This window comes from Littorina saxatilis, linkage group LG16 (genome assembly GCF_037325665.1).
Source record: "Littorina saxatilis isolate snail1 linkage group LG16, US_GU_Lsax_2.0, whole genome shotgun sequence".
Classification (NCBI taxonomy): domain Eukaryota; kingdom Metazoa; phylum Mollusca; class Gastropoda; order Littorinimorpha; family Littorinidae; genus Littorina; species Littorina saxatilis.
In genome coordinates, this window is record NC_090260.1 from 2,689,278 (window position 1) to 2,714,277 (window position 25,000).

At 42.2% G+C, this 25,000-nt stretch overlaps 2 protein-coding genes and 1 long non-coding RNA gene across 3 annotated transcripts in view; 1 reads left to right on the plus strand and 2 right to left on the minus strand.

The window, feature by feature from the left end:
- LOC138950206 (uncharacterized) overlaps nt 1–25,000 on the minus strand; it is a 596,636-nt gene that overhangs the window by 282,659 nt on the left and 288,977 nt on the right. The gene's annotated exons all lie outside the window — the stretch shown is intronic.
- LOC138951438 (uncharacterized) overlaps nt 1–25,000 on the minus strand; it is a 27,267-nt gene that overhangs the window by 30 nt on the left and 2,237 nt on the right. Inside the window, exons 2-5 of the mRNA XM_070323041.1 lie at nt 24,592–24,663; nt 8,615–8,863; nt 4,194–4,253; nt 1–2,446 (exon numbers count right to left, since the gene is read on the minus strand). The exon at nt 1–2,446 is cut by the window's left edge and continues 30 nt beyond it. Of these exons, the coding sequence (XP_070179142.1) occupies nt 2,371–2,446; nt 4,194–4,253; nt 8,615–8,863; nt 24,592–24,663 (457 nt within the window). The 3' untranslated portion in view covers nt 1–2,370. The remainder of the gene's footprint in view (nt 2,447–4,193; nt 4,254–8,614; nt 8,864–24,591; nt 24,664–25,000) is intronic.
- Nucleotides 14,162–15,356, plus strand: LOC138951570 (uncharacterized). Its single transcript, XR_011451176.1, has 3 exons — nt 14,162–14,438; nt 14,848–14,910; nt 15,267–15,356. It is a non-coding gene; the product is annotated as an uncharacterized lncRNA (long non-coding RNA).

Genomic DNA, 25,000 nt, shown 5'->3' on the forward strand with positions numbered 1-25,000 from the left:
CCAGAAAACACACGCGAAAAAACACACGCTGTCTCCCTCCAGAACTCCAAGCATAAAGAATGCATCAGCGGCCCACGACATCCCGCGCGCCCGCATCACAAGATTAAAACGAGTTCAACCAGACCAGAGGGGCGTCGGGCACCCCCACCCTCCCCACCCGGTATCCAACATCGCCCTCAACCACTCAAAACCACATCGCGGAGGAGAGAAAAAGGAAGATGGAACAAAGCCACCTGTCAACCGCCTCCCGCCCACAAAAACACCAATCACAACCTCACTCCAGAGACCCGCACCAAAAAAAAAAAACCCCGCTCCACCCATGCAAATCCAAGAATCGGCTCCTCCACCAGAACACTCCAACAAAGACAAAACACAGTCTCGGAAACCCCAGTGGATCCCCGACAGCACAGAGGCACCACGAGTCCACAAGCCCAAACGGATGCACAAAAGCACATGCGCACCGCAACTGTCGTTCCCAAGCTTACATAAGTATCGTTATCAGCTGATGTCTCCGCCACAAATGTTAAAGGTCCTTGTCTACATTTGTATACAGACATCGGAATTTGACCATTGAAAGACTGAGTCTATTCCCTGCAAATATCAAAAATACACCCCCTTCGATCAGGGGACGAAGCCAGGGTAGCCGATTGAAAATTCATTATAGTAATTCAACGTAGTAGGATATCTTTATTTGCCAAATTCCGATGCAAAACTCCACTCGAATACCATGCATTTTAAAAAGAAATCGAGGACAGCACTCCAATACCCAGTGTCAAACTTTTGCTGTGATTGTGTGGGTGTGGCTGTCAGCACAGTGACATGAATTGGATTGGTCGATATTTATAGTCAAAGCACATGCTCTCTGCACATGGAAATCAAAACATTGGAAGTGTTACTGACACTTCTCAAAAATAAAAACTTGTTTTAATATTTTTTCTATGCATTTTTTCCCCATGGTTCATTCATCATCTGACATAACTTTTGAGCGAAATCTAACCATAAGATTATTGAAAAAAAGCAAAAATGTAGACACCACCTTTAAGGTGTGTGTTAATGACATTTGATCTGATTTCCGGGGCATTTGGCCCCACTATCCTCCTCGACATATGACACAATGGATGCTTGAAGTGTATACACAAAGTGCAAGTCCTTGTTTAGTTGTCTGTTTTATTCTGTTTGTTAGTTTCGACGTTTAATTGTTGCATGCTTTTTTTTTAATTGTCTGTTTGATACATTTTGTTTAAATACAAGTTTAAAACGATTTATGGCATGGGGAACATGAGCTGTATTCTCCAACTGGATATGTATGAATGAAAACTCGTGAAAATGAGGAAAATAGACAGCTATTCCAGGTAGAACACATTGATATGTAGAATCACGTTGCCCAGATTTATTCAGCAACAATATCACATATATAGCACATTGACATCACATATATAGCAAATTGATATCACATTGCTAGTACAATCAATATGCCAAGTTTTATTCAGCATTGATTTCGCATAGATACAACATTGATATTACCCAATATTGACGGACTGTGTGCTGATATCTTCTGCTATGGTCTGTTGAGACAGTGATATCAAAATCGAGACCGGAGGTCGAGATATTGATATCACTGTCGAAACAGACCAATAGCAGAAGATATCATCACACAGTCAGTCAATGTTAGATATATTGCTAATTCTCTGGACATTTTGTATTTACTGTAAAGAAATTACAAAAGTATTTGTCTCAGTTTTGGCTGTTGCATATCCCTCCCTCTGATTATTATTTCTTTTTGTTCACTCTTTTCTTGTACTTTTCAGTAATTTAAAATGTCTTTCCTTTCAAAAAGTCTTCAGTCACTTGCTCAACTAAATTCTGGGATAATTACATTTTCATATGTGTTTGTTTTTAAATTTAGGTGTTTTTGTTTTTGAAGTGGGGAAGCAATAAAGAGGTCGCCGATATCAAAACTGATATCGACGGAAATGTCGTCGATATCACTTTTGCACTGAGCTCAGTTTTGCCCAATTGACCAATGGAAATCCACGTAACATATGAAATAGCAATATAACATAGATATCACATTGATATCGCATAGATACAACATTTATATAACATAGATATCACATTGATATAACATAGATATCACATTGATATCCCACTGATCTGTACAATCACGTTATCCTGTTTTAATTCAGCAACGATATCATAATTAAAGATTCTCATTGATATGTACTACCACGCTGCCAACTCAAAATTCAGCATTGATATCACATTGATATCACATTGATATCGCAGAAAAAATCACAGAGATATCACATTGATATTACATAGATGTGTACAATAACGTTGCCCAGTTCTATTCATTCAAGTCCCCACCCTCTACTGTGTGACGGGATGCGCATGCGCCCTGCCTGCTCTCCACAGGAAGGGGTCCCGGCCACGCTGCAGCGCCTCCCTGAAAACAGCGACAGCACATTTCTATACATTGCTTGATACTAACACACACACATACACACACACATACACATACACACACACACATACACATACACATACACACACACACACACGCACGTAAGCACGCACACACATGCACGCACAGACACACACACACACACACACACACACGCTCACACTCACACACACACACACACACACACACACACACAACACACACACACAAAAACAGGCAAGCTTACACACACACACACAAAAACACACACACACACACACACACACAAACAAACACACACACACACACGCACGCAAGCACGCACGCACACAAGCACGCACGCACATAAACTCACACACTTTCTCTCTCACTCTCTCTCTATCTTTCTCCCTAAATATATTTATCTCTGTCTCTGTCTGTCTGTCTGTCTGTGTCTGTGTCTGTGTCTCTGTCTCTGTCTCTGTCTCTCTCCCTCACGCGGATGACTCTTCTGTTCACACCAGTCAAAAATCTTTGGAATCCGTCAACTCTTCTCTTCAAACAAGTGTGGATGAAATCACTGAGTGGTGCGTTTCTAATGCAATGATCATTCATCCGATTAAAACAAAGAGTATGGTGATAACCACGAGACAAAACACCAATTAAGTCCTTTACAATTACAACTGTCAGTTGGTTCAACTCAAGTGCAGCAAGTTAGGGAACATAGATTATTGGGTGTTACCATTGATCAAGAGTTGAAATGGCAAACTCATTTGAGTAATATTTGCAAACTAGTATCAAAAAATGTGTACCTGTTATCAAAATTAAGGCATTACGCTGATTCTGCAGCACTCAAAATGTTCTATTACGCCCACATAATGCCTCATATAAACTTCGCATCGACACTTTGGGATAACTGCAGTGATGTTCATTTAAAAAGACTCAATTCCCTGCATCGCCGAGCTGCAAAACTTATTCTGCATGATTTGAATAGGTCCACGGATGATAAACTAAAGCTCTTGAATTTCCTCCCCTTGAAAGATCAGTTGACGTTAAACAAGGCTGTGTTCATGTATAAAATTCTAAATGACGACTGTCCTAAATATTTGCAATCACATTTCAAACATGCCACAAAAAGATATGGGTCCCAAAAAATCATCCCTCCTATACCTCGCAAAGACCTCTACAAATCGAGTTTAGCCTTTTCGGGAGCGTCTCTCTGTAACTCCTTACCCCAACAGATAAGAAATGCAACTTCAGTGAAAATGTTTAAGAGACAGTCACGTTCACACATCATTCGTGAATGAAATGTCTTGTTCGATTGTTATTTTGTTAAACATTTTGTACTAATGTTAACGGATGTGTAGCTGATCGGAGCAACTTATTCCCAAATGAAAGGTATAACTATGTCAATGTAATTTTGCAATTTTTTGAGTTCTCCTTATGTAATTCCTTAAATGCACATTGTGTTGCATTCTGTACAATGTATTTCTGTATTTTATATGATTGAATTTATATTTGTAATGTGCGTCTGTCTTTATGTGTTGTATAAAGGACAGGTTGGAAGAATAGGCTTTGCCTAAAACCTTTATCCTTTTGTAATAAAGTTCTGAGTCTGAGTCTGAGTCTGAGTCTCTCTCTCTCTCTCTCTCTCTCTCTCTCTCTCTCTCTCTCTCTCTCTCTCTCTCTCTCTCTCTCACACCTGATCGACACTCGTTTTGACCAATGAGTTGATCAGTACCTGCAGTTGTTTAGACCTAGGATTGTTTACCTGTTGAAGGTCTTCATGCCCAGGTCCTGTCGCTGAGGGTTGACCAGTGTCCCGGTGTGACTGCAACACAAGTCAGTCCCATTCAGTCAAGGATTGCTTTCACCCGAGGAACACATATTTGTGCTGCTCCCAGAACACGTTATGTTCAGTTATGTGCTGCTAACTTTTCGTTGCAAAGCGCTTTTAGATTTAGCTCCACACATGATCGTGATTGTCTGTTTTTTTTTTTTTTTTTTTTTTTTTTTTTTTTTTTTTTTTTTTTTGTTTTTTTTAAATTTGCCAAGCACATCATTGTGGGGCTTTTAATCAAAAAATTCAAGCATCCGTCAATAACGTATCAACATTCATCCTTCAATATTTACACAATGCTGAAATATCTCAACGCTAATTCATATCCTAACATCACATTTATATCAATAGGCCTACCATATCTGTACTTACTGATACACATTTTTGAAATGAGCAAAATATGATTAATAATTTTGTTTGTGGGGGTTTGCACTTCTGGAGAATAACCAAACAATACATCTTTTTCTGTTAATATAATATTTTCTCCCGTATTAACAAATATACATCTTCTAACACTTTCCCAAAACAATTTCATTTTGCTACATTTCCAAAAGAAGTGTTCAATATAATCCATTTCATTACAAAGACTACATAAACTATTTTCTTTTAACTTCATTTTATGCAATAAAATATTTGTTGGATAAATATTATGTAAAATTTTCCATTTGAGTAGCTTTAATCTTTCTTCGCTTGTACATGCACTTGCCAGGACCCAATACTTTTCGTCAATGGAAATGTTATATTTGTGGGACCAAAATTTTACAGAGCAGGGTTCACTGGCTTTGGATTGCGTTAATATCGCACGAAATTTCTTCGGGGAAGGGTTATTTAGCACGCCCTGAAAACAGGTCGCAGGAGGCTCGTCACCCGCGTCTTCTTTAACTGTGTTGTCTCGCAGTGCTCGCGCGCAGAGGGCCGTGTGCAAAGCGTTGTACTCAAACAGCCTTGTGGCACTATATCCGACAATGGCACAAATATGTTCAAATGACACAATATTTTCGTCTATCCATACATCACGTACACAATTCACACCGGCTTCAATCCATTTATCAAAACACAACACATTCTTTCTAAAAATAATATCTGCATTATTCCACAAACATTGATCAAAAATACTTTCTTTTTGAACAGGAAATAAATATCTGTTCTCAATCCATATTTTTAAAACTTGTTGCCAAAATTTTGATTTAACTCTGGTCAGACCAATAAACTGTTTCGGTTTGGCAGTTGATTTAAAGCAACACAGCTGGCTTCCAAGAACCTCAAAATAATGTCTTGGAATCAATTGCCAATTTGCAAAATCTGTTTGTTGTAACCTGGCTGCCCAACATAACAAAAAGGATGTCTGCATATCATGCATATTTATCATGTTAATACCGCCTATTTCTATTTTATTACATACAACTGTTCGTTTCACCTTTTCAAAAGCTTTACTATTTGAGTACTTCCGTTTCCACAAAAATTTAAAAAGGATAGTATTTAATCTATTAAGCACTTTTGTCGGTGCAGAGAGTGCCTGCAAAACATATACAAACTGGGATATCAAAAAAGTTTTAATTATACACAATTTACCACTAATGCTTAAATTCCGTTTTGACCACATTCCAACAATTCTTTCAATTCTATCAAACCGTACTGACCAATTCTCTTCAATGTCAGAAGCACCGATATCGTTTCTAAATATTATACCCAAAATTTTTAACTGTTTTTTCCATCTTATATTACAGTATTGCTCAAGACTGTTCTTCATGGATCCTAGCCACATTGCCTCTGTTTTATTTTCATTCAGATGTAAATTTGAAATACATGAAAACTGCTTTACTATTAACAGTACTTGTTGGAGATCGTGTTTATCTTTAAGGAACATTGTTACGTCGTCTGCATACATTGCCAATTTTAAAATATATTCCAAATTGGTTTTTGAATGAAATGACGGGAATTTTAAGCCTTTTATATTTGGGTCACTGCGTATCTTAATGGCTAAAAGTTCTAGGCCAAGGACAAAGGCCATCGGTGAAAAATTACATCCCTGACGAATTCCGGTTAATACGTCGAATTCCTCAGAGATCCATCCCATGTAATTGATGCAACTTGTGGTATTATTCGTTAACATTTTTACGGAATTCAAAAAGTTATCACCGAAACCAAATTTTCTAAATGCCCAATACATATAATCTTTGGAAATTGAGTCAAAAGCACGTGAAAAGTCAAGGGCAAGTAAAATGCCTGGTTCATTTTTCTGATTCATAAAATCTGTTACGTCATCAATCAATCGAATAACATCGCTTGATTGTCTCCCTTTAATAAAACCGACTTGATCTTCTGAAATAATATCAGTAATGACAGATGCAAGACGAATTGCTAAACACTTTGCAAATATTTTATAGTCAGTATTTGTTAGCGAAATTGGTCTCCAATTAATTAGGCTGTCCCGTGGTAAATCTTTTCCTTTGTGGAGTAAGGAAATAACTGCTCTTTTTTGTGTTGTCGACATCTCACCGACTTGAAAGGATGTTTGTAAAGAATAGAAAACCATCGTCTTTAGGCTCGGCCAAAAAAACTTCACGAAACTAGCTGTAAGCCCGTCCAAACCTGGCGATGATCCGTTCCTCAATAACTGTAATGCTCTGCCAATTTCGTCAATAGTAAATTCACGGTCCATGTCAACTTTCTGTTCTTGTGTTAACTGTGGAATATTTAATCCATCAACTTCACGTTCAGCTTTATTTTCGTCAAAATCAATATTTTTTCCAAATACATCGTGATAAAATTTTGTTTGCTCTTTCATTATTTCTTCTTGTGATGTAATCATATTCCCGGAATCATCCATTAATTTGTCCATTATCTTAACGTTTGCTCTTATCTTTTCAAGATTCAGGAAGTAGCGAGTGTTTTTCTCACCCTGTTCAATAAATCTTTCTCGCGATCTTACTTGTGCACTCTTTGCTTCTTGAATATTGAATATTTCAAGTTTGTGCTTTAAATTTTCTCTTTGTGTTAACAAATCCTGATTTTTTGTATCAATTGACAATTTCTTATCTGTTTCGTTAAGTTGCTTTTGCAACATAGATTTATTATCATTGTTTTGCTTATGTTTATTTTTACTAAATCGTATGCAGAATTCCCTTATCTGAATTTTACAGAAATCCCATTTGTCGTGGGGGTTGTCCTCGAAATGATCATTCATATACTGTTCCAAAAACACATTCATTTTGTCAACAAACTCAGAATCACGCAAAAGGCTGTCATTAAATTTCCAATACGAAGGACCTCTTACTATATGTGTTAAATTATAATACATAATTACCATTCTGTGGTCGGTTTGTGCTACTGATTGTATTTTACAATTATTAGAACGGTTCAATACAGCATCACATGCTAAAATATAATCGAGTCTCCTCGCAATAAAAGGTGTCTTGCGAGACCACGTAAACTCTTTATCTTCTGCATGAAACAAACGCCATACATCATTCAAACCTTGTTCATTCAATAAACTCTTAAAATTGTTTACGTCTATTTCACAATGTTTTCCTCCACTTATAATGTCCAAATTATTGTCCAACACACAATTAAAATCTCCGCAAACTATTTTTCTAACATCGTTTTTTTCATTCATATAATTCATGAGAAACTTATAAAATGATCTTCTTTCATTGACAGTTGTGGGACTGTAAACATTGATAATATACAGAATTTCATCATCCAAGTGAACCTTAAGTTCCTGTACTCTTTTAGATTTCTCAACACACTTAACGTCTGTGTGATTAATGACGGGCGCAGTGGCGTGGTGGTAAGACGTCGGCCTCCTAATTGGGAGGTCGTGAGTTCGAATCTCGGTCGCTGCCGCCTGGTGTGTTAAGAGTGGAGATTTTTCCGATCTCCCAGGTCAACTTATGTGCAGACGTAACCCCCTTCGTGTGTACACGCAAGCACAAGACCAAGTGCGCACGGAAAAGATCCTGTAATCCATGTCGGAGTTCGGTGGGTTATGGAAACACGAAAATACCCAGCATGCCTACTCAACGAAAGCGGAGTGAGCTGACAAGGCTCTCAGAGCATAGTGTGGGGAACCCCAATGGGCAAATGAGCTCACACGTAACCAGAACATTCTGGAACGCTGAAGAAGAAGAAGTGTGATCAATTCAGCAAACATTTGCACTGTGCACTGAACGTAGCCAGGCTGTTGAGTGTTGGTACGTGTCCAAGTGGAGGTGTGCAGGTAGTCGGTGTAAAACCTGGACGCGTTTCTTGTTACTTTCCCGGGGAAAACACTGGCTTCAAGACAATCCTAAGATACACAGTTTATTCAGCAAACATTCTTTGGCTACTTTTCTACGCGAACTATGACTCACTTTAACAGCTCCATGTAAAACGGGGCGTAGAGTGACGTCACGAGTCCACTTTCTGACGCCTTGAGGGAGCGAGATCGAGGCCGGTAGAGTGACGTCAGATTGTGCGAGCCTCGTTCCAGAGTGGCGAGGGAGCCGGCTCGGCGCGGACCGTCATGTTTGTGTGAAGAGCGGGACAGGACAGTGTGCTGACCTTGACCTTGCTCGCTGTCCTTGAAAAACACGTGACGCGTGGAGTCAGGGGAGAGCAGCCTGCAACAAGGTCACCACAAGGTAAACATCAGGTCACCACAAGGTCACAGCAAGGTCACCACAAGGTCACATCAAGGTCACAACAAGGTCAACACAATGTTATCACTTGCTCTTGACAAGAAAGATACGTGTAGTATACGTGGCCGTGTTTAGCGGAAAGGTGATAACTGCTACGGAAACGCATTTCTTCTCTAACGAAAACAGAAGAAGAGTACGTATTCCTCCTTTCTTCAGTTATTCAAAGAAAACAGGAGTTTTTGTGCGAAAGTTTGATCGAATCCGAATCACTCAACCAGTCAACCTGCGCAGGCGATCGATTAATGCGCGGTTGTATAGTTCTGTGCAAATCATTCCATTCTGTTAACACTTCTTGTCAGTTTCCCTGTTTTAGACTAAAATCAAGTACACAGATATGCTGTTATTCTGCTGTGGCGGTAAAGGCAGATATTGTGTGTTCTGTTTATGTTTTAGTATCGTTTAGCATAATGGAGGGCCCCAAAGGGGGGGTATCATCACGATCACGGGAAGGGAAATTTTAGCTTTCACGATCACAGTTACCTTGATTTTTGTTTTCACGATCACGAACACCAGTGGCAAATCACGGTCACGGTAAAAGTTGCAGGTACAGAAAGCACGTGTCAAAGTAAACACAACCACACAGTTATTCGCTCCTCTGGATCTATTGTTTATTCAACACAAAGTGACAACTGTTGCACTTTTTTTAATTATTTTTTTTTTAATTCTCTTTCATTCACACATAGAAATACATATCATGATTTGTAATCAGTAACAAGAATGTTGTTTTCATTGTTTTTTCTCTCGCTCTCTCTCTCTCTCTCTCTCTCTCTCTCTCTCTCTCTCTCTCTCTCTCTCTCTCTCTCTCTCTCTCTCATACAGACACTCACAGGAATATACACTCCAGGGGCGGAGCAGTTAAGCCAGAGGGGGGGTTACAACCTGGGGTCCAGGGGCAGACCTTGTGGGGTACATGGGCAAGGCCCCGTTGGGGGGTATGGGGGGCTTAGCCCCCCAGAAGCTGAAGAGTTTTAGCTATTTTATGAACAATTTATGGCTTATCCTTGATTTTAAACATGATCAACTGGTGTCAGCAGCCACTCATTATTTCTTTTAAAGTTAGTATTAAATTTTTTTTGACAGCCGGGGGGGGGGGTCCGGAACCCCTGTAATCCCCCCCCCCCCTAATCCGCCCCTGCACTCATACACATTCAACTCCCACACCCTCACTCACACACATGAATAACTTGCACAATTTCACATTTCCAGAGCTAAATCTTTTAAACCAATTTTCTCAAAAACTATTGGGTGGATTGAAATTAAAGTACATGTATGTGTGATGGTAGAGTCTATAATCCTGACTAAAGGTTAGTCTAAGAATCATGAAGGTGGGTGAAGGAATATACACTCATACACATTCAACTCCCACACCCTCACTCACACACATGAATATATACTTGCACAATTTCACATTTCCAGAGCTAAATCTTTTAAACCCATTTTCTCAAAAACTATTGGGTGGATTGAAATTAAAGTACATGTATGTGTGATGGTAAAGTCTATAATATCAAAATCTCCAACGAACATGACTTTGATCGACTTTGACATGAGGATCAAGTGACCCAAACTGGCACGTCTCCCCGCCATAGTTCCTGAATTTAACCCATTGTTGATAAGTTTACAGGCGCTAAAATAAATCCAAGCTTAATGCAAAGAAGCGACAATTAGAATCTATGCCAAGCGTGTCCACGTTGCTGGGATGAAAAACACATTTCTAGTTTCGGTTTTGGCTACACGCAGACTCGATCAGACTCGAGCCAGTCGAGGTCACACTGAGCGAGTGACAGCCGGACGTGGCAATGTCGACAATGTCAATGATCTCAATCAAACTCAAAGATCTTGAACAAATTTCAAGATCTTTGCCTACATTCAGAACAGTCATAGAGCAACATAGACAGGGCCGGACTATGGGAGGGGGGGGGGGGGTTTCAGGGGTTGCGCACCCCCCCCCCCCCTCTGGCTTAAGCATGTACCTCCCAAACGCTTTTTTGGGGGGGGGAGGGGGGGTGCATCTGGATCATCATGAAATCCGAGGAGAAATTGCACCTCTCACCCCCTTTCGAAAGACATTTTTCTTCAACGATTTTTGTAATGAAAAGTATGAGTCCTTACAATCTCAATTCTTCTTCATTGCCAATACAGCTTGCTGTCGAATTTGCCTTTTTCGTTCAAGGAGAGGCTTCCTTTCCCTCCAGAAACATCAAAAAACGTTCAGCTTTGCCCCCTGGACCCATCTGTAACACCCACCCACCCCTAGTACTTACCTAGTCCGGCCCTGAATAGATCAACATACCTTGACATTTCGTCTTCGGAAAGACGGACCCGTAGCCTGACCTTTCCATCAAGGAAGGCATTCTCGCCGCCTGCTTTGGTCTGGCTTGAATCCACAAAATATAACAGAAGTTCGATGACAGTACCGCTGCACGCCATTTTTGATCTTCGAATTCGAATTTGACTGAATGCACTCAAAACTTTAGCACGAAGCCCTTCCATTGGATGAAGTTTGGCAGACTTTTGCAATTCGCCTTCTGATTGGATCTCTTTTTTTGTGCGATTAGTTCTCTTAAAGGGAAGCAATCGCTGTCAAAATCATATTTCTGAATGTGTTGTTGCTTCCCTTCAATCGGGATTAGCTCCTTGACGAATAGAGGATCATAGAGTGATACAGCTGTGAAAAATGTACGTTGAAAATAAAATGCTTTGCAATAATGCCCATCACGATCACGAAAACAAATGACGATCACGATCACGAGACTTGATTTTTTTGTCATCACGGATCACGGGCAAAGTCCCATCACGATCACAGAAATGGAAATTTCGGCAATCACGGTCACAGAAAGGTCAAAAAACGCCAATCACGATCACGATTTTAAACCCTTTGGGGCCCTCATAATGTTCTTTTGTCAAATGGGACTAGCAGACGAACTTTTGCACCCGTGTTCCAACCGGTTAATTACTGTATGAAGTTCAGTTTTCTGGGGAAAATAGTGTATGAAACCGCTTTATGTTGTTTAAATTGATGAGATGTGTGCATTTGGTTGCGTGTGATCTGTTTATAAAATGAAATATTGTTGAAAACTGACCGTCGGATTGCAGTCAGTGTTGTCGAAGAAACTGCGTCAAAAGAAGGGGAACTACTCTTGTCGGCAAGAGTATGAGTTACTTGCCTTGGGAATTTGCTTGTGATGAACGGTACGTGTGTGCACGGCAGATCTAGATTCAGAAAACAACCTAACTCATGGATTTTATATGGAGATTCATGTGTTCAGGCCTGTAGTTGTTAATTTAAATGCGGTATGTTTGTATTGTTTGCTCCAGAGATGTATATTTCGTACGTATAGAGCGTTCGGAACTTTTCAGTCGCAAAAGTAGTACCAAAACAGAACAGCTTCTCAACCCATTGCACTATCGAGGATTCAGGCTGTTGCTGGCTCGTTATTTGTTTGGTTGCTGGGTCATTATCGAAAAATAACTAGCTCTACAAGTTTACAGAGGTAAAGAAGCAGAGGGGGGAATAAATGCTGTTATTCTGCTGTGGCGGTAAAGGCAGATATTGTGTGTTCTGTTTATGTTTTAGTATCGCTTAGGATAATGTTCTTTTGTCAAATGGGACTAGCAGACGAACTTTTGCACCCGTGTTCCAACGTTAATTACTGTATGAAGTTCAGTTTTCTGGGGGAAATAGTGTATGAAACCGCCTTATGTTGTTTAAATTGATGAGATGTGTGCATTTGGTTGCGTGTGATCTGTTTATAAAATGAAATATTGTTGAAAGCTGACCGTCGGATTGCAGTCTGTGTTGTCGAAGAAACTGAGTGAAAAGAAGAGGAACTATTCTTGTCGCTAGACAAAGTATGAGTTACTTGCCTTGGGAATTTGCTTGTGAACGTTTGTGCACGGCAGATCTAGATTTTATATGGAGATTCATGTGTTCAGGCCTGTAGTTGTTAATTTAAATGCGGTATGTTTGTATTGTTTGCTCCAGAGATGTATACTTTACATTAGAGCGTTCGGAACTTTTCAGTCGCAAAAAGTAGTACCGAAACAGAAGAGCTTCTCAACCCATTGCACTATCGAGGATTCAGGCTGTTGCTGGGTCGTTATTTGTTTGATTGCTGGGTCATTATCGAAAAATAACTAGCTCTACAAGTTTACAGAGGTAAAGAAGCAGAGGGGGGAATAAACAGATTTACTCGCTCACAGAGAAAGAACACACACACACATACACACACATAACACACACACACACACACACACACACACACACACACACACACACACACATACTCACACACACACACACATACTCACACATAACACACACACACACACACATAACACACACACACACATAACACACACACACACACATTCACGCACCCCCTTGTCTAACTAACTATCGTACAACTAGGACCCAAACACTGAGAAAAGAGCACTAATCGTACAAAAAGTGAACAATATCCTCACAAACACTGAGAAAAGAGCACTAATCGTACAGAAAGTGAACAATATCCTCACAAACACTGAGAAAAGAGCACTAATCGTACAGAAAGTGAACAATATCCTCACAAACACTGAGAAAAGAGCACTAATCGTACAAAAAGTGAACAATATCCTCACAAACACTGAAAAAAGAGCACTAATCGTACAAAAAGTGAACAATATCCTCACAAACACTGAGAAAAGAGCACTAATCGTACAAAAAGTGAACAATATTCTCACAAACACTCAGAAAAGAGCACTAATCGTACAAAAAGTGAACAATATTCTCACAAACACTGAGAAAAGAGCACTAATCGTACAGAAAGTGAACAATATCCTCACAAACACTGAGAAAAGAGCACTAATCGTACAGAAAGTGAACAATATCCTCACAAACACTGAGAAAAGAGCACTAATCGTACAGAAAGTGAACAATATCCTCACAAACACTGAGAAAAGAGCACTAATCGTACAGAAAGTGAACAATATCCTCACAAACACTGAGAAAAGAGCACTAATCGTACAGAAAGTGAACAATATCCTCACAAACACTGAGAAAAGAGCACTAATCGTACAGAAAGTGAACAATATCCTCACAAACACTGAAAAAAGAGCACTAATCGTACAGAAAGTGAACAATATCCTCACAAACATTGCACTTCCTAACGAGTACCTCCTTTATAAATGTGGCAGGCACTATATTTTGACTTATAACTTCATTTGTTTGTGTCCTTTAAAAGAATAATCTTTTCATGTGCCTGTGCAGGAATCAGTTGCCTGCTTATTATTTGTTAAAATATGCTTCATTGAAGTGCCTATTGTTTGTATGGCAAGTTTTTATTGGCTAATGCAAACTGTACTCTCATTGGCAGTTTAGTTGCCAATGTTGGCTTGGAAGACTACTTTTTTTGAGTGAACTAAGCTCACTGCATTTTTTGGTATGCTGACACCTGTCAGTGTCATTGCATTGTTACCACCTGAACCTGTCTGTACAAGATTCGATCCTTTTGCTGTTTTGGTAAGTGAGATCATGCTAGTATGAATGCTTTATTTTAGTAAATAGATTGACTTAAATAAATTGAATGACAGGACTGTTGAATGAAATTGTTTTATTATAACTGTATGCCAGTTTAGTTAGTTCAGTTTGAATGTTTTGGAATTTAGTTGAAAAGAAGGAATGTGAACATAAACTAGTTTGGAGCCAGCTTCTTTATTTTTGATGGCGTTCATGTTGTTCATAAGTTACTTTCTATTTGAATAATGTGTCTAGGGAAATGTCAGTCTCAATTGCTACTGAAAGAAGGCACATGATGTATTTTTATTATTGAAAACAAAGAGTTGGCTTGTGTAATACCTGAGTTTGATATTTATTTTCATTGTCTACATATATGATGTGCACATAGTAATAATTGATGTAATGCTTGTAGGTTATACCCTGGCCAGACTGAGGAGTGAGAAACCCTCATAACTACAACTACAGTATTTTTGAGGTATGCGATATTTATTATTGCGGTGTGACATTCTTTATTTAAGAATGGAGTTCATGTTAAATTATTCTCAGCATGTCAGATTCACATGTTGATATTGTAAATTGGTTGCATTGTATACATATAATATTTACGTGTATGCCGTTTTGTATCGATGTCTCAGTGAAGCAATGTTGCTGAACTAAATGGAATATTTGATGTATATGTCATACTTCATTTACTTGTGAGAGCTGTAATTTGTTTTAATGTTAATGTGAATCAAATGAGGTAAACTATTTAATTATTTATTGATTTACAATCTTAGAACTTTATTGTACTAGAACACCACGTTTACATTATTTTATTTACATGTGTTTCAGGGTTTTTTCCATGTGATTCTTTATGCCTTATGGTGAATAAAAAGCGAAGTCGGACTATCATCACACCGCCTTGTCTGAGTGCGAGACGGTTACATAAAGACACAGGAATAAATTGTGTAAGCCATATAAAGAAATAGTGCAAATTGTAGAAATTTAAAGTTCAAGCCATAGGAATAGATAGTTCAAGCCATAGGAATAGATAGTTCAAGCCATAGGAATAGATAGTTCAAGCCATAGGAATAGATAGTTCAAGCCATAGGAATAGATAGTTCAAGCCATAGAAATAGCTAAGCCCTAGAAATAGATAGTTCAAGCCAAAGGAATAGATTGTTCAAGCCAAAGGAATAGATAGTTCAAGCCATAGAAATAGCTAGTTCAAGCCATAGGAATAAATCGTTCAAGTTACAGAAATAAATCCTTCCAACCAAATAAATTAACTGTTCAAGCCACAGGAATAAACCGTTCAAGCCATAGGAATAAACCGTTGAAGCCATAGGAATAAACCGTTCAAGCCATTGGAATAAACCGTTCAAGCCACAGGAATAAACCGTTTAAGCCATAGAAATAAACCGTTTAAGCCATGACAATAAACCGTTCAAGCCACAGGAATAAACCGTTCAAGCCACAGGAATAAACCGTTCAAGCCATAGGAATAAACCGTTCAAGCCATAGAAGCGATAGGAATAAACCGTGTGTCACGATCGGGTGACAGAGACCAAGAAAGTGTCACTCAGTGGAGTGCCTGTTCTTGGTCGATTATGATAGAAAGCGCCTGTACGTGATATTGGGCTACAGCAGAGTTTGCTGACAGTGCTCAATGAACACGGAGGGTTTGCTGCGCACGAGTTTTACAGTGGAGGTTTCTGCTGTCATAGGGCTGACGGTTTTTCGCTGACAGCGCACACGGGATTTTCAGGGATTGAGTTTCTCGTGTCTTTTTTCTGCTTGGGGAGGCAGAATTGTGTATAGCTGGACTGGTTTGGTGACAAGGTCAGTCACGTGTATTTGGCTAGGTGGTCTGTCAGAGACTCGAGGACGACACACTTGACACCCAGCGGCAGAAGGGGAAGGATCTAATACACAGTTTCTAGAGTATGATGGTTTTTCACCGAATATTATATTCGGCACTCTAAGGGAACTTCCACCAGTTATTTCCTCCTCACTGCCACTATTTTGCTGAGGACAAGTCGTCAACATTCCTTCGTCGGCGATGGCTTTCGCATAAGGATTCGACAAGGGGTTCTGGAGGTTTTTGGTCACTGTTGACGAACAGAGGCTGTTCCAGGGAGGAGGCGGACTTTGCTTCCATTGAGAGTACAATCATAGGCTTTTGAGGTAATAAATCATTATTTAACGCTGTTGATGAGTCTGTGTTGTGGAATAATTTACTCTCTGTTGTTCTTTCCAGGTTAGCGCATAATTTACTCTCTGTGACGCTAAAATACTAATCTGTATATGGTTTTTGCAGATAGGGAGAGAAGGACGGAAAATGACTGTTTTGTTGTTGTAAAAAGTCCGTTTTGTGCAGGCCCACGTGCTCGATGAGGTATTTAAAGATGACATGTTTTAAGGTGGTGGGTGAGGGGTAGCTGACATGTTTAGTGCACCGATGCTTTCTGTTTGCAGCCTTCGTTCGTTTCTTTCGGGTTCCTGTAACATCTGCACGGCTGACTTTGGCGGGACCTGTTGAAGCTACGCTAACCAGGAGACCGGCTAACCAGCGGACCGGCTAACCAGCGGACCGGCTAACCAGCGGACCGGCTAACCAGCGAACCGGCTAACCAGCGAACCGACTAACCAGCATACCGGCTAAGCAGCAGCAGCAGAGATAAAGCTAAGTGCACCATGTCGTACGCACCCCGTTGACCACCGTTGTCTTTTCGTATCTGTGATTTCATTGGAGTAGTGACAACGTGGGGTGTGACCCCTGCACGAACTAGAGCTTTTCGAACAGAACATTCGCATTTAACTATATTTACACGGGTTCAGCGTGTTACTATAATTTTCTATATACTACTGGCATTTTGTCAGTGAACACTGGTTTTTTACGTGTTGAGAACGTAAAAGGAACATATTTTGAGTGAAGGCTCGAGGGAGGTGGAGAGTTTATACATAAACAGGCGTCTGAAACTTATACTTTTGTTGACTCTATTTAATTGTATGCCTGCGAGAGTGGATCGTGGTGTGGTTAGTTAATTAGTAGTAATTAACCGGTTCATAATCACCTTAAGTGATATATTGAAACGTGACACATGGGGGCCAAGCCGGGATTTACTCAGTTAATTTCCAACTGATAAAGACCCACCAATTAAGGATAACTAAGAGCAGATAATCTCGTCAGTGCTCGACTTATTTTCTGCTTGGTGCTACCCTTTTTTGTATAGTTTTGATCATATACCACACCTTAAGCGATTCACATCTTGCAGGAAATGTAAATTGTAATTTGTGAGTTATTGTATGCGCTAACTGTGATTACTTCCCTTTCCTTTGTTTGTGAATCTTTGTTGTTGTACGTTCAGAGTTTTCCGTTGCAGAGAGCTGAGCGGGGTTAGCGGATTTGTTATTCGTTTTACTCAGTTTTCTCTACATTGTTGTTTCGCATTCTGTAACAGGTTACATTTCTACCGTCTTGTTTTACTTGGATTTTTCTCCATATTTTGACTTTGTTGGAATTTTGGGGGGGAAGGGTCCGAGGACTTCTGTCCTAACCAAGGCTGTGGGAGACACTCTGTTTCACCGCAAAAAGCAGCCGATAAAGTAGGCCACGGCTGTGGGAAACACTTTGTTTCACCGCAAAAAGCAGCCATAAAGTAGGCTACGCGATTTGTTCTACACCGTTTGGATTTTTTCTTCTGCATTTTCCGGTTGCTGGATTTTTGTATCCATCGCTTTCATCACCGCGTATTCTAGCTATAGCTGCGTTAGACTTACTTTTGTGATAAAGCTTTGCTAAACTAACCATGGCTACAGGGGGATCTCCTACGAAGAGATTAACTTTTGAGACTCCTGGTAGCGAGGAACAGACAGAGCGAGACGCACGCGTTAGAGCGCGTAGTTTGCTTAAGCGCAAGGAGTTAGAACGTAAGGAAGACATAGAGCGACAGACGAGAAAAGAAGAGCTTGACAGACAAGAACGACAGGCCGAACGTGACAGACAGGACAAGAAGGACGAACTTGACAGACAAGAAAGGGAACGACAGGCCGAACGACAGGCCGAACGAGACAGACAGGAAAAGAAAGACGAACTTGACAGACAAGAAAGGAGAGACGAACGAGACAGACAAGAAAAGAAAGAGAAAGATGAACGTGACAGACAAGAAAGGGAACGACAGGCCGAACGACAGGCCGAACGTGACAGACAGGACAAACAGGCGGATCGCGAACTCCAGCTAGAACTAGCTAGGCTACAGGCCGAGAAGGGTACGCTTACTCAGGCTAGCGCGCCGACATTTGTTGCCGACCGTACGAGACTGCCGACGTTCGACGATGACAAGGACGAGCTCGACGACTTTTTACGCCGGTTTGAGCGCATTGCATCTGACCAGAAGTGGGAAGAGGCCACGTGGGCTAGCCGCCTTAGCACCTGCTTAAAAGGACGCGCATTGCAGCTCTACAACGCTTTGGATGACGACGAGGCGAGAGACTATCAGGCACTAAAGAAGGCGTTACTCCAGCGCTTCAACCTGACTGCGGAAGCCTACAGACGACGTCTGCGTAACAGCAAGAGACTGAGCGGCGAGCTGAGCCATCAGTTTGTGGCACGCCTTAATCTCTACCTGCGGCGCTGGGTGGAGATGGCCGAAAAGGACTGGACCGTCAACGACCTTGCCGACCTCATAGTCATGGAACAACTGATGTCCAGCCTGCGACCTGAGGTGGTGACCTTCGTGCAGGAACACCAGCCAAAGACTACTCAGGAGGCAGCCGACTGGATCAGAGTACACGAGGACGCCCAGGCGATCTCCGGCAAATCTTCAGGCTCACGGCCGGGAAAATCGGGAAATTCAGGTTCTTCAGGACCCAAGGACGGGAAGGACGATCAGGGACACAAAGGATCAAGTTCCAGAACTGACATCCAGTGTTATTACTGCAACAAGCGGGGCCACGTGAAGAAGGACTGCCACAGGAGACAGGCTGACCAGAAGGGCGTACACTTTGTTGGCAGCGAGGAGTTAAGGGACGTCACGAGCTCATGCACCATTCCACAACTCTGCGTTCCGTGCTCCAGGAAACATTTCCAGCCCCACTGCAACGTCTACGTTAACGGAGTGAAGGGCGAAGGTCTGCGGGACACAGGGGCAGACATGATAGTGGTTCGGGCGAGTCTAGTTCCAGCTATGGCCTACACAGGAGACAGCATCAGGGTGAGAATGGCCGAGGCATCTCACGCTTACGACTTGAACACGGCAGTGATCAAGGTCGTAACACCGTTGTTCACGGGGACCATTGTGGCCGTCGTCATGGACGATCCTCCATGCGACCTGCTCATTGGGAACCGGGTTCACTTTGTGGACGGCGTCACCAGGGAGGTTCCCGTTTATTGGTCTCCCGACGTCATTTCAGTGCTCACGCGGGCACAGGCGGAGCGAGAGGACAAACCTCTCAAACCCCTACCTGCTGCACGAGCTGCCCTGGGGAACGTGACCCCCGCGCTTCTCGCGAAGGCTCAGGCATCTGATCCGACATTAGCAACTCCTCGGGAGCACGCGAAGTCGGGGAAGGTGAAGCTGAGCGGGAAGCATGGGAGGTCAAGGTTCCTCAGGGACAAGAAGTTGCTCTACCGGGAGTTCAGCAACCAAGAAGGTACATTCAAACAGGTTGTCGTGCCTCGCGAGTTTCGCGAGGGTGTCATGGCAACGGCACACGACTCGATTCTGGGAGGTCATCTTGGTACCAAGAAGACCACGGATCGTGTCTGGCGCCACTTTTACTGGCCAGGCATCTGCACGGATGTCCGACGTTTCTGTGCGTCCTGCGATAAGTGCCAGAAGGTGGTTGCCAAAGGAAGGGTGAGGAAGGTCCCCTTAGAGAAGATGCCGCTCATCGACGAACCCTTTCGTCGGGTGGCAGTGGACATCATCGGGCCCATCTTGCCTGCGTCTGAGGACGGAAACAGATACATTTTGACCATGGTGGACTACGCTACTCGATACCCAGAGGCGATCCCTCTGAAATCGATTGAAGCCACGCGAGTAGCTGAGGCTCTGGTTACTATGTGGTCCCGGCTGGGAATTCCATCAGAGGTACTCACCGACAGAGGCACGCAGTTCACGGGAGGAGTGATGGCGGAGGCAGCACGACTGCTATCACTGGAGCAGCACTTCACCACTCCTTACCATGCTCAGTGCAACGGACTGGTGGAGAGGTTCAATGGCACCTTGAAGACCATGCTGAGGAAACTAGCTCAGGAGAAACCACGCACGTGGGACAGGTACATCCCAGCATTGCTCTTTGCATACCGCGAGGTTCCTCAGGAGAGCTTGGGCTTTTCCCCATTTGAGTTGTTGTACGGCAGACAGGTACGCGGTCCCATGGCTATCCTGCGTCAGGCTTGGACGGACGAAGAAGCTGACGAGGAGGTGCAGACGACAGCGACCTACATCGTAGAACTCAGGAACAGGATTGAAGAGACCTGCAAACTGGCTCAAGAGAACCTGGGAAGAGCAGCACAGCGTTACGCGCGAGGATTCGACCGCAAGGCACGGCCGCGCAGCTTCAAGATTGGAGAACGGGTGTTGCTACTTCTACCTGTCAAACACAACAAGCTACAACTGCAGTGGCAAGGACCTTTTGAGGTGACAGCGAAAGTGGGCCAGAACGACTACAGGATCATGATGCACGGGAAAGCACGCCTGTACCACGCCAACCTGCTGCGCGCCTACATAGAGAGGACAGCCTACGGGGAGAAGAACAAAGACCAGAAGAACAAAGACAAGAAGACAGAGAAGGTTGCAGTTATCAGGGGTGAAACGAGGGGTTGCTCGTTCTTGAGGACGACCTTTCTGTCTGGAAACAGACCATCAACCTCTGCAATATCTTCAGGTTGCAAGGTTGGCAAACGCCAGACTTATGCGCTGGGCGTTGATTCTCCAACCGTACCAATTCACGGTACGCGTCATTCCGGGCGCCAACAATGTTGGAGCTGACTTTCTCTCTCGGGCTGTAGAGGAGAACATGACTGTGAGCGAAACCGAGGTTTCGTCTTGAAGAGGGGAGGTGTGTCACGATCGGGTGACAGAGACCAAGAAAGTGTCACTCAGTGGAGTGCCTGTTCTTGGTCGATTATGATAGAAAGCGCCTGTACGTGATATTGGGCTACAGCAGAGGTTGCTGACAGTGCTCAATGAACACGGAGGGTTTGCTGCGCACGAGTTTTACAGTGGAGGTTTCTGCTGTCATAGGGCTGACGGTTTTTCGCTGACAGCGCACACGGGATTTTCAGGGATTGAGTTTCTCGTGTCTTTTTTCTGCTTGGGGAGGCAGAATTGTGTATAGCTGGACTGGTTTGGTGACAAGGTCAGTCACGTGTATTTGGCTAGGTGGTCTGTCAGAGACTCGAGGACGACACACTTGACACCCAGCGGCAGAAGGGGAAGGATCTAATACACAGTTTCTAGAGTATGATGGTTTTTCACCGAATATTATATTCGGCACTCTAAGGGAACTTCCACCAGTTATTTCCTCCTCACTGCCACTATTTTGCTGAGGACAAGTCGTCAACATTTCCTTCGTCGGCGATGGCTTTCGCATAAGGATTCGACAAGGGGTTCTGGAGGTTTTTGGTCACTGTTGACGAACAGAGACTGTTCCAGGGAGGAGGCGGACTTTGCTTCCATTGAGAGTACAATCATAGGCTTTTGAGGTAATAAATCATTATTTAACGCTGTTGATGAGTCTGTGTTTTTTGGAATAATTTACTCTCTGTTGTTCTTTCCAGGTTAGCGCATAATTTACTCTCTGTGACGCTAAAATACTAATCTGTATATGGTTTTTGCAGATAGGGAGAGAAGGACGGAAAATGACTGTTTTGTTGTTGTAAAAAGTCCGTTTTGTGCAGGCCCACGTGCTCGATGAGATATTTAAAGATGACATGTTTTAAGGTGGTGGGTGAGGGGTAGCTGACATGTTTAGTGCACCGATGCTTTCTGTTTGCAGCCTTCGTTCGTTTCTTTCGGTTTCCTGTAACATCTGCACGGCTGACTTTGGCGGGACCTGTTGAAGCTACGCTAACCAGGAGACCGGCTAACCAGCGGACCGGCTAACCAGCGGACCGGCTAACCAGCGGACCGGCTAACCAGCGAACCGGCTAACCAGCGAACCGACTAACCAGCATACCGGCTAAGCAGCAGCAGCAGAGATAAAGCTAAGTGCACCATGTCGTACGCACCCCGTTGACCACCGTTGTCTTTTCGTATCTGTGATTTCATTGGAGTAGTGACAACGTGGGGTGTGACCCCTGCACGAACTAGAGCTTTTCGAACAGAACATTCGCATTTAACTATATTTACACGGGTTCAGCGTGTTACTATAATTTTCTATATACTACTGGCATTTTGTCAGTGAACACTGGTTTTTTACGTGTTGAGAACGTAAAAGGAACATATTTTGAGTGAAGGCTCGAGGGAGGTGGAGAGTTTATACATAAACAGGCGTCTGAAACTTATACTTTTGTTGACTCTATTTAATTGTATGCCTGCGAGAGTGGATCGTGGTGTGGTTAGTTAATTAGTAGTAATTAACCGGTTCATAATCACCTTAAGTGATATATTGAAACGTGACACCGTTCAAGCCATAGAAATAAACCGTTGAAGCCACATGAATAAACCATTCAAGCCACAGGAATAAACCGTTTAAGCCATAGAAATAAACCGTTTAAGCCCTAGAAATAAACTGTTTAAGCCATAGGAATAAACAGTTTAAGCCATAGAAATAAACCGTTTAAGCCATAGGAATAAACCGTTCAAGCCATAGAAATAAACCGTTCAAGCCACAGGAATAAACCGTTCAAGCCATAGGAATAAACCGTTCAAGCCATAGAAGCGATAGGAATAAACCGTTCAAGCCATAGAAATAAACCGTTGAAGCCACATGAATAAACCGTTCAAGCCACAGGAATAAACCGTTTAAGCCATATAAATAAACCGTTTAAGCCCTAGAAATAAACTGTTTAAGCCATAGGAATAAACTGTTCAAGTCACATGAATAAATCGTTTAAGCCACAGGAATAAACCGTTCAAGCCATAGAAATAAACCGGTTAAGCCATTGGAATAAACCGTTCAAGCCACAGGAATAAACCGTTTAAGCCATAGAAATAAACCGTTTAAGCCATGACAATAAACCGTTCAAGCCACAGGAATAAACCGTTCAAGCCACAGGAATAAATCGTTCAAGCCACAGGAATAAATCGTTCAAGCCATGACAATAAACCGTTCAAGCCATAGGAATAAACCGTTCAAGCCATAGGAATAAACCGTTCAAGCCACAGAAATAAACCACTCAAACCATAGAAATAAACCGTTCAAGCCACATAAATAAATCGTTCAAGCCGCCATAGAAATAAACCGTTCAAGCCACAGGAATAAACCGCTCAAGCCACAGGAATAAACCGTTCAAGCCACAGAAATAAACCGCTCAAGCCACAGAAATAAATCGTTCAAGCCATAGAAATAAACCGTTCAAGCCATAGAAATAAACCGTTCAAGCCATAGGAATAAACCGTTCAAGCCACAGAAATAAACCACTCAAACCATAGAAATAAACCGTTCAAGCCACATAAATAAATCGTTCAAGCCGCCATAGAAATAAACCGTTCAAGCCACAGGAATAAACCGTTCAAGCCACAGGAATAAACCGTTCAAGCCACAGGAATAAATCGTTCAAGCCACAGGAATAAATCGTTCAAGCCACAGGAATAAATCGTTCAAGCCACAGGAATAAATCGTTCAAGCCACAGAAATAAACCGCTCAAGCCACAGGAATAAACCGCTCAAGCCACAGAAATAAACCGCTCAAGCCACAGGAATAAACCGCTCAAGCCACAGAAATAAACCGCTCAAGCCACAGGAATAAACCGCTCAAGCCACAGAAATAAACCGCTCAAGCCATAGAAATAAACCGTTCAAGCCACAGAAATAAACCGCTCAAGCCATAGAAATAAACCGTTCAAGCCACAGGAATAAACCGCTCAAGCCACAGGAATAAACCGTTCAAGCCACAGGAATAAACCGCTCAAGCCACAGGAATAAACCGTTCAAGTCAAAGGAAGAAATTAATCTATGTAGCCATCCAAGTATCGTCGGTAAGCTAGCGTGTCACGTGACTCACGTGGGAGGCGGTGATTGGACGGTGGAGAAAGGCCAGAAGTCGGACCGCGCCACGCTGACCTGTGACGCGTACCTGGGCAACCAGAAAGTTCGTTAAAAACTAAACTCACACACTGATGAATTCTCGCTCTCATTTGCTCGTTCACTTAATCAACTGGCTGCCTAATCATTTAATCAACCAATTAACTATCAGAATAAAAACAAACAAGAAAGGTAGGTTGTTGGAACGTTTGTTATTGACAAAACAATACATTCACAAATATATCAACCGTTGGGTACCAAACGTTCCAACAACAACAACCTACCTTTCTTGTTTTTTGATTCTGAATTTTGGAACGTTGGCAGTCTCTTTGTTTTTGGATTTATTCAACCAATTAGCCAGTCAATTAATCTGTTAATCGGTCAGTCAA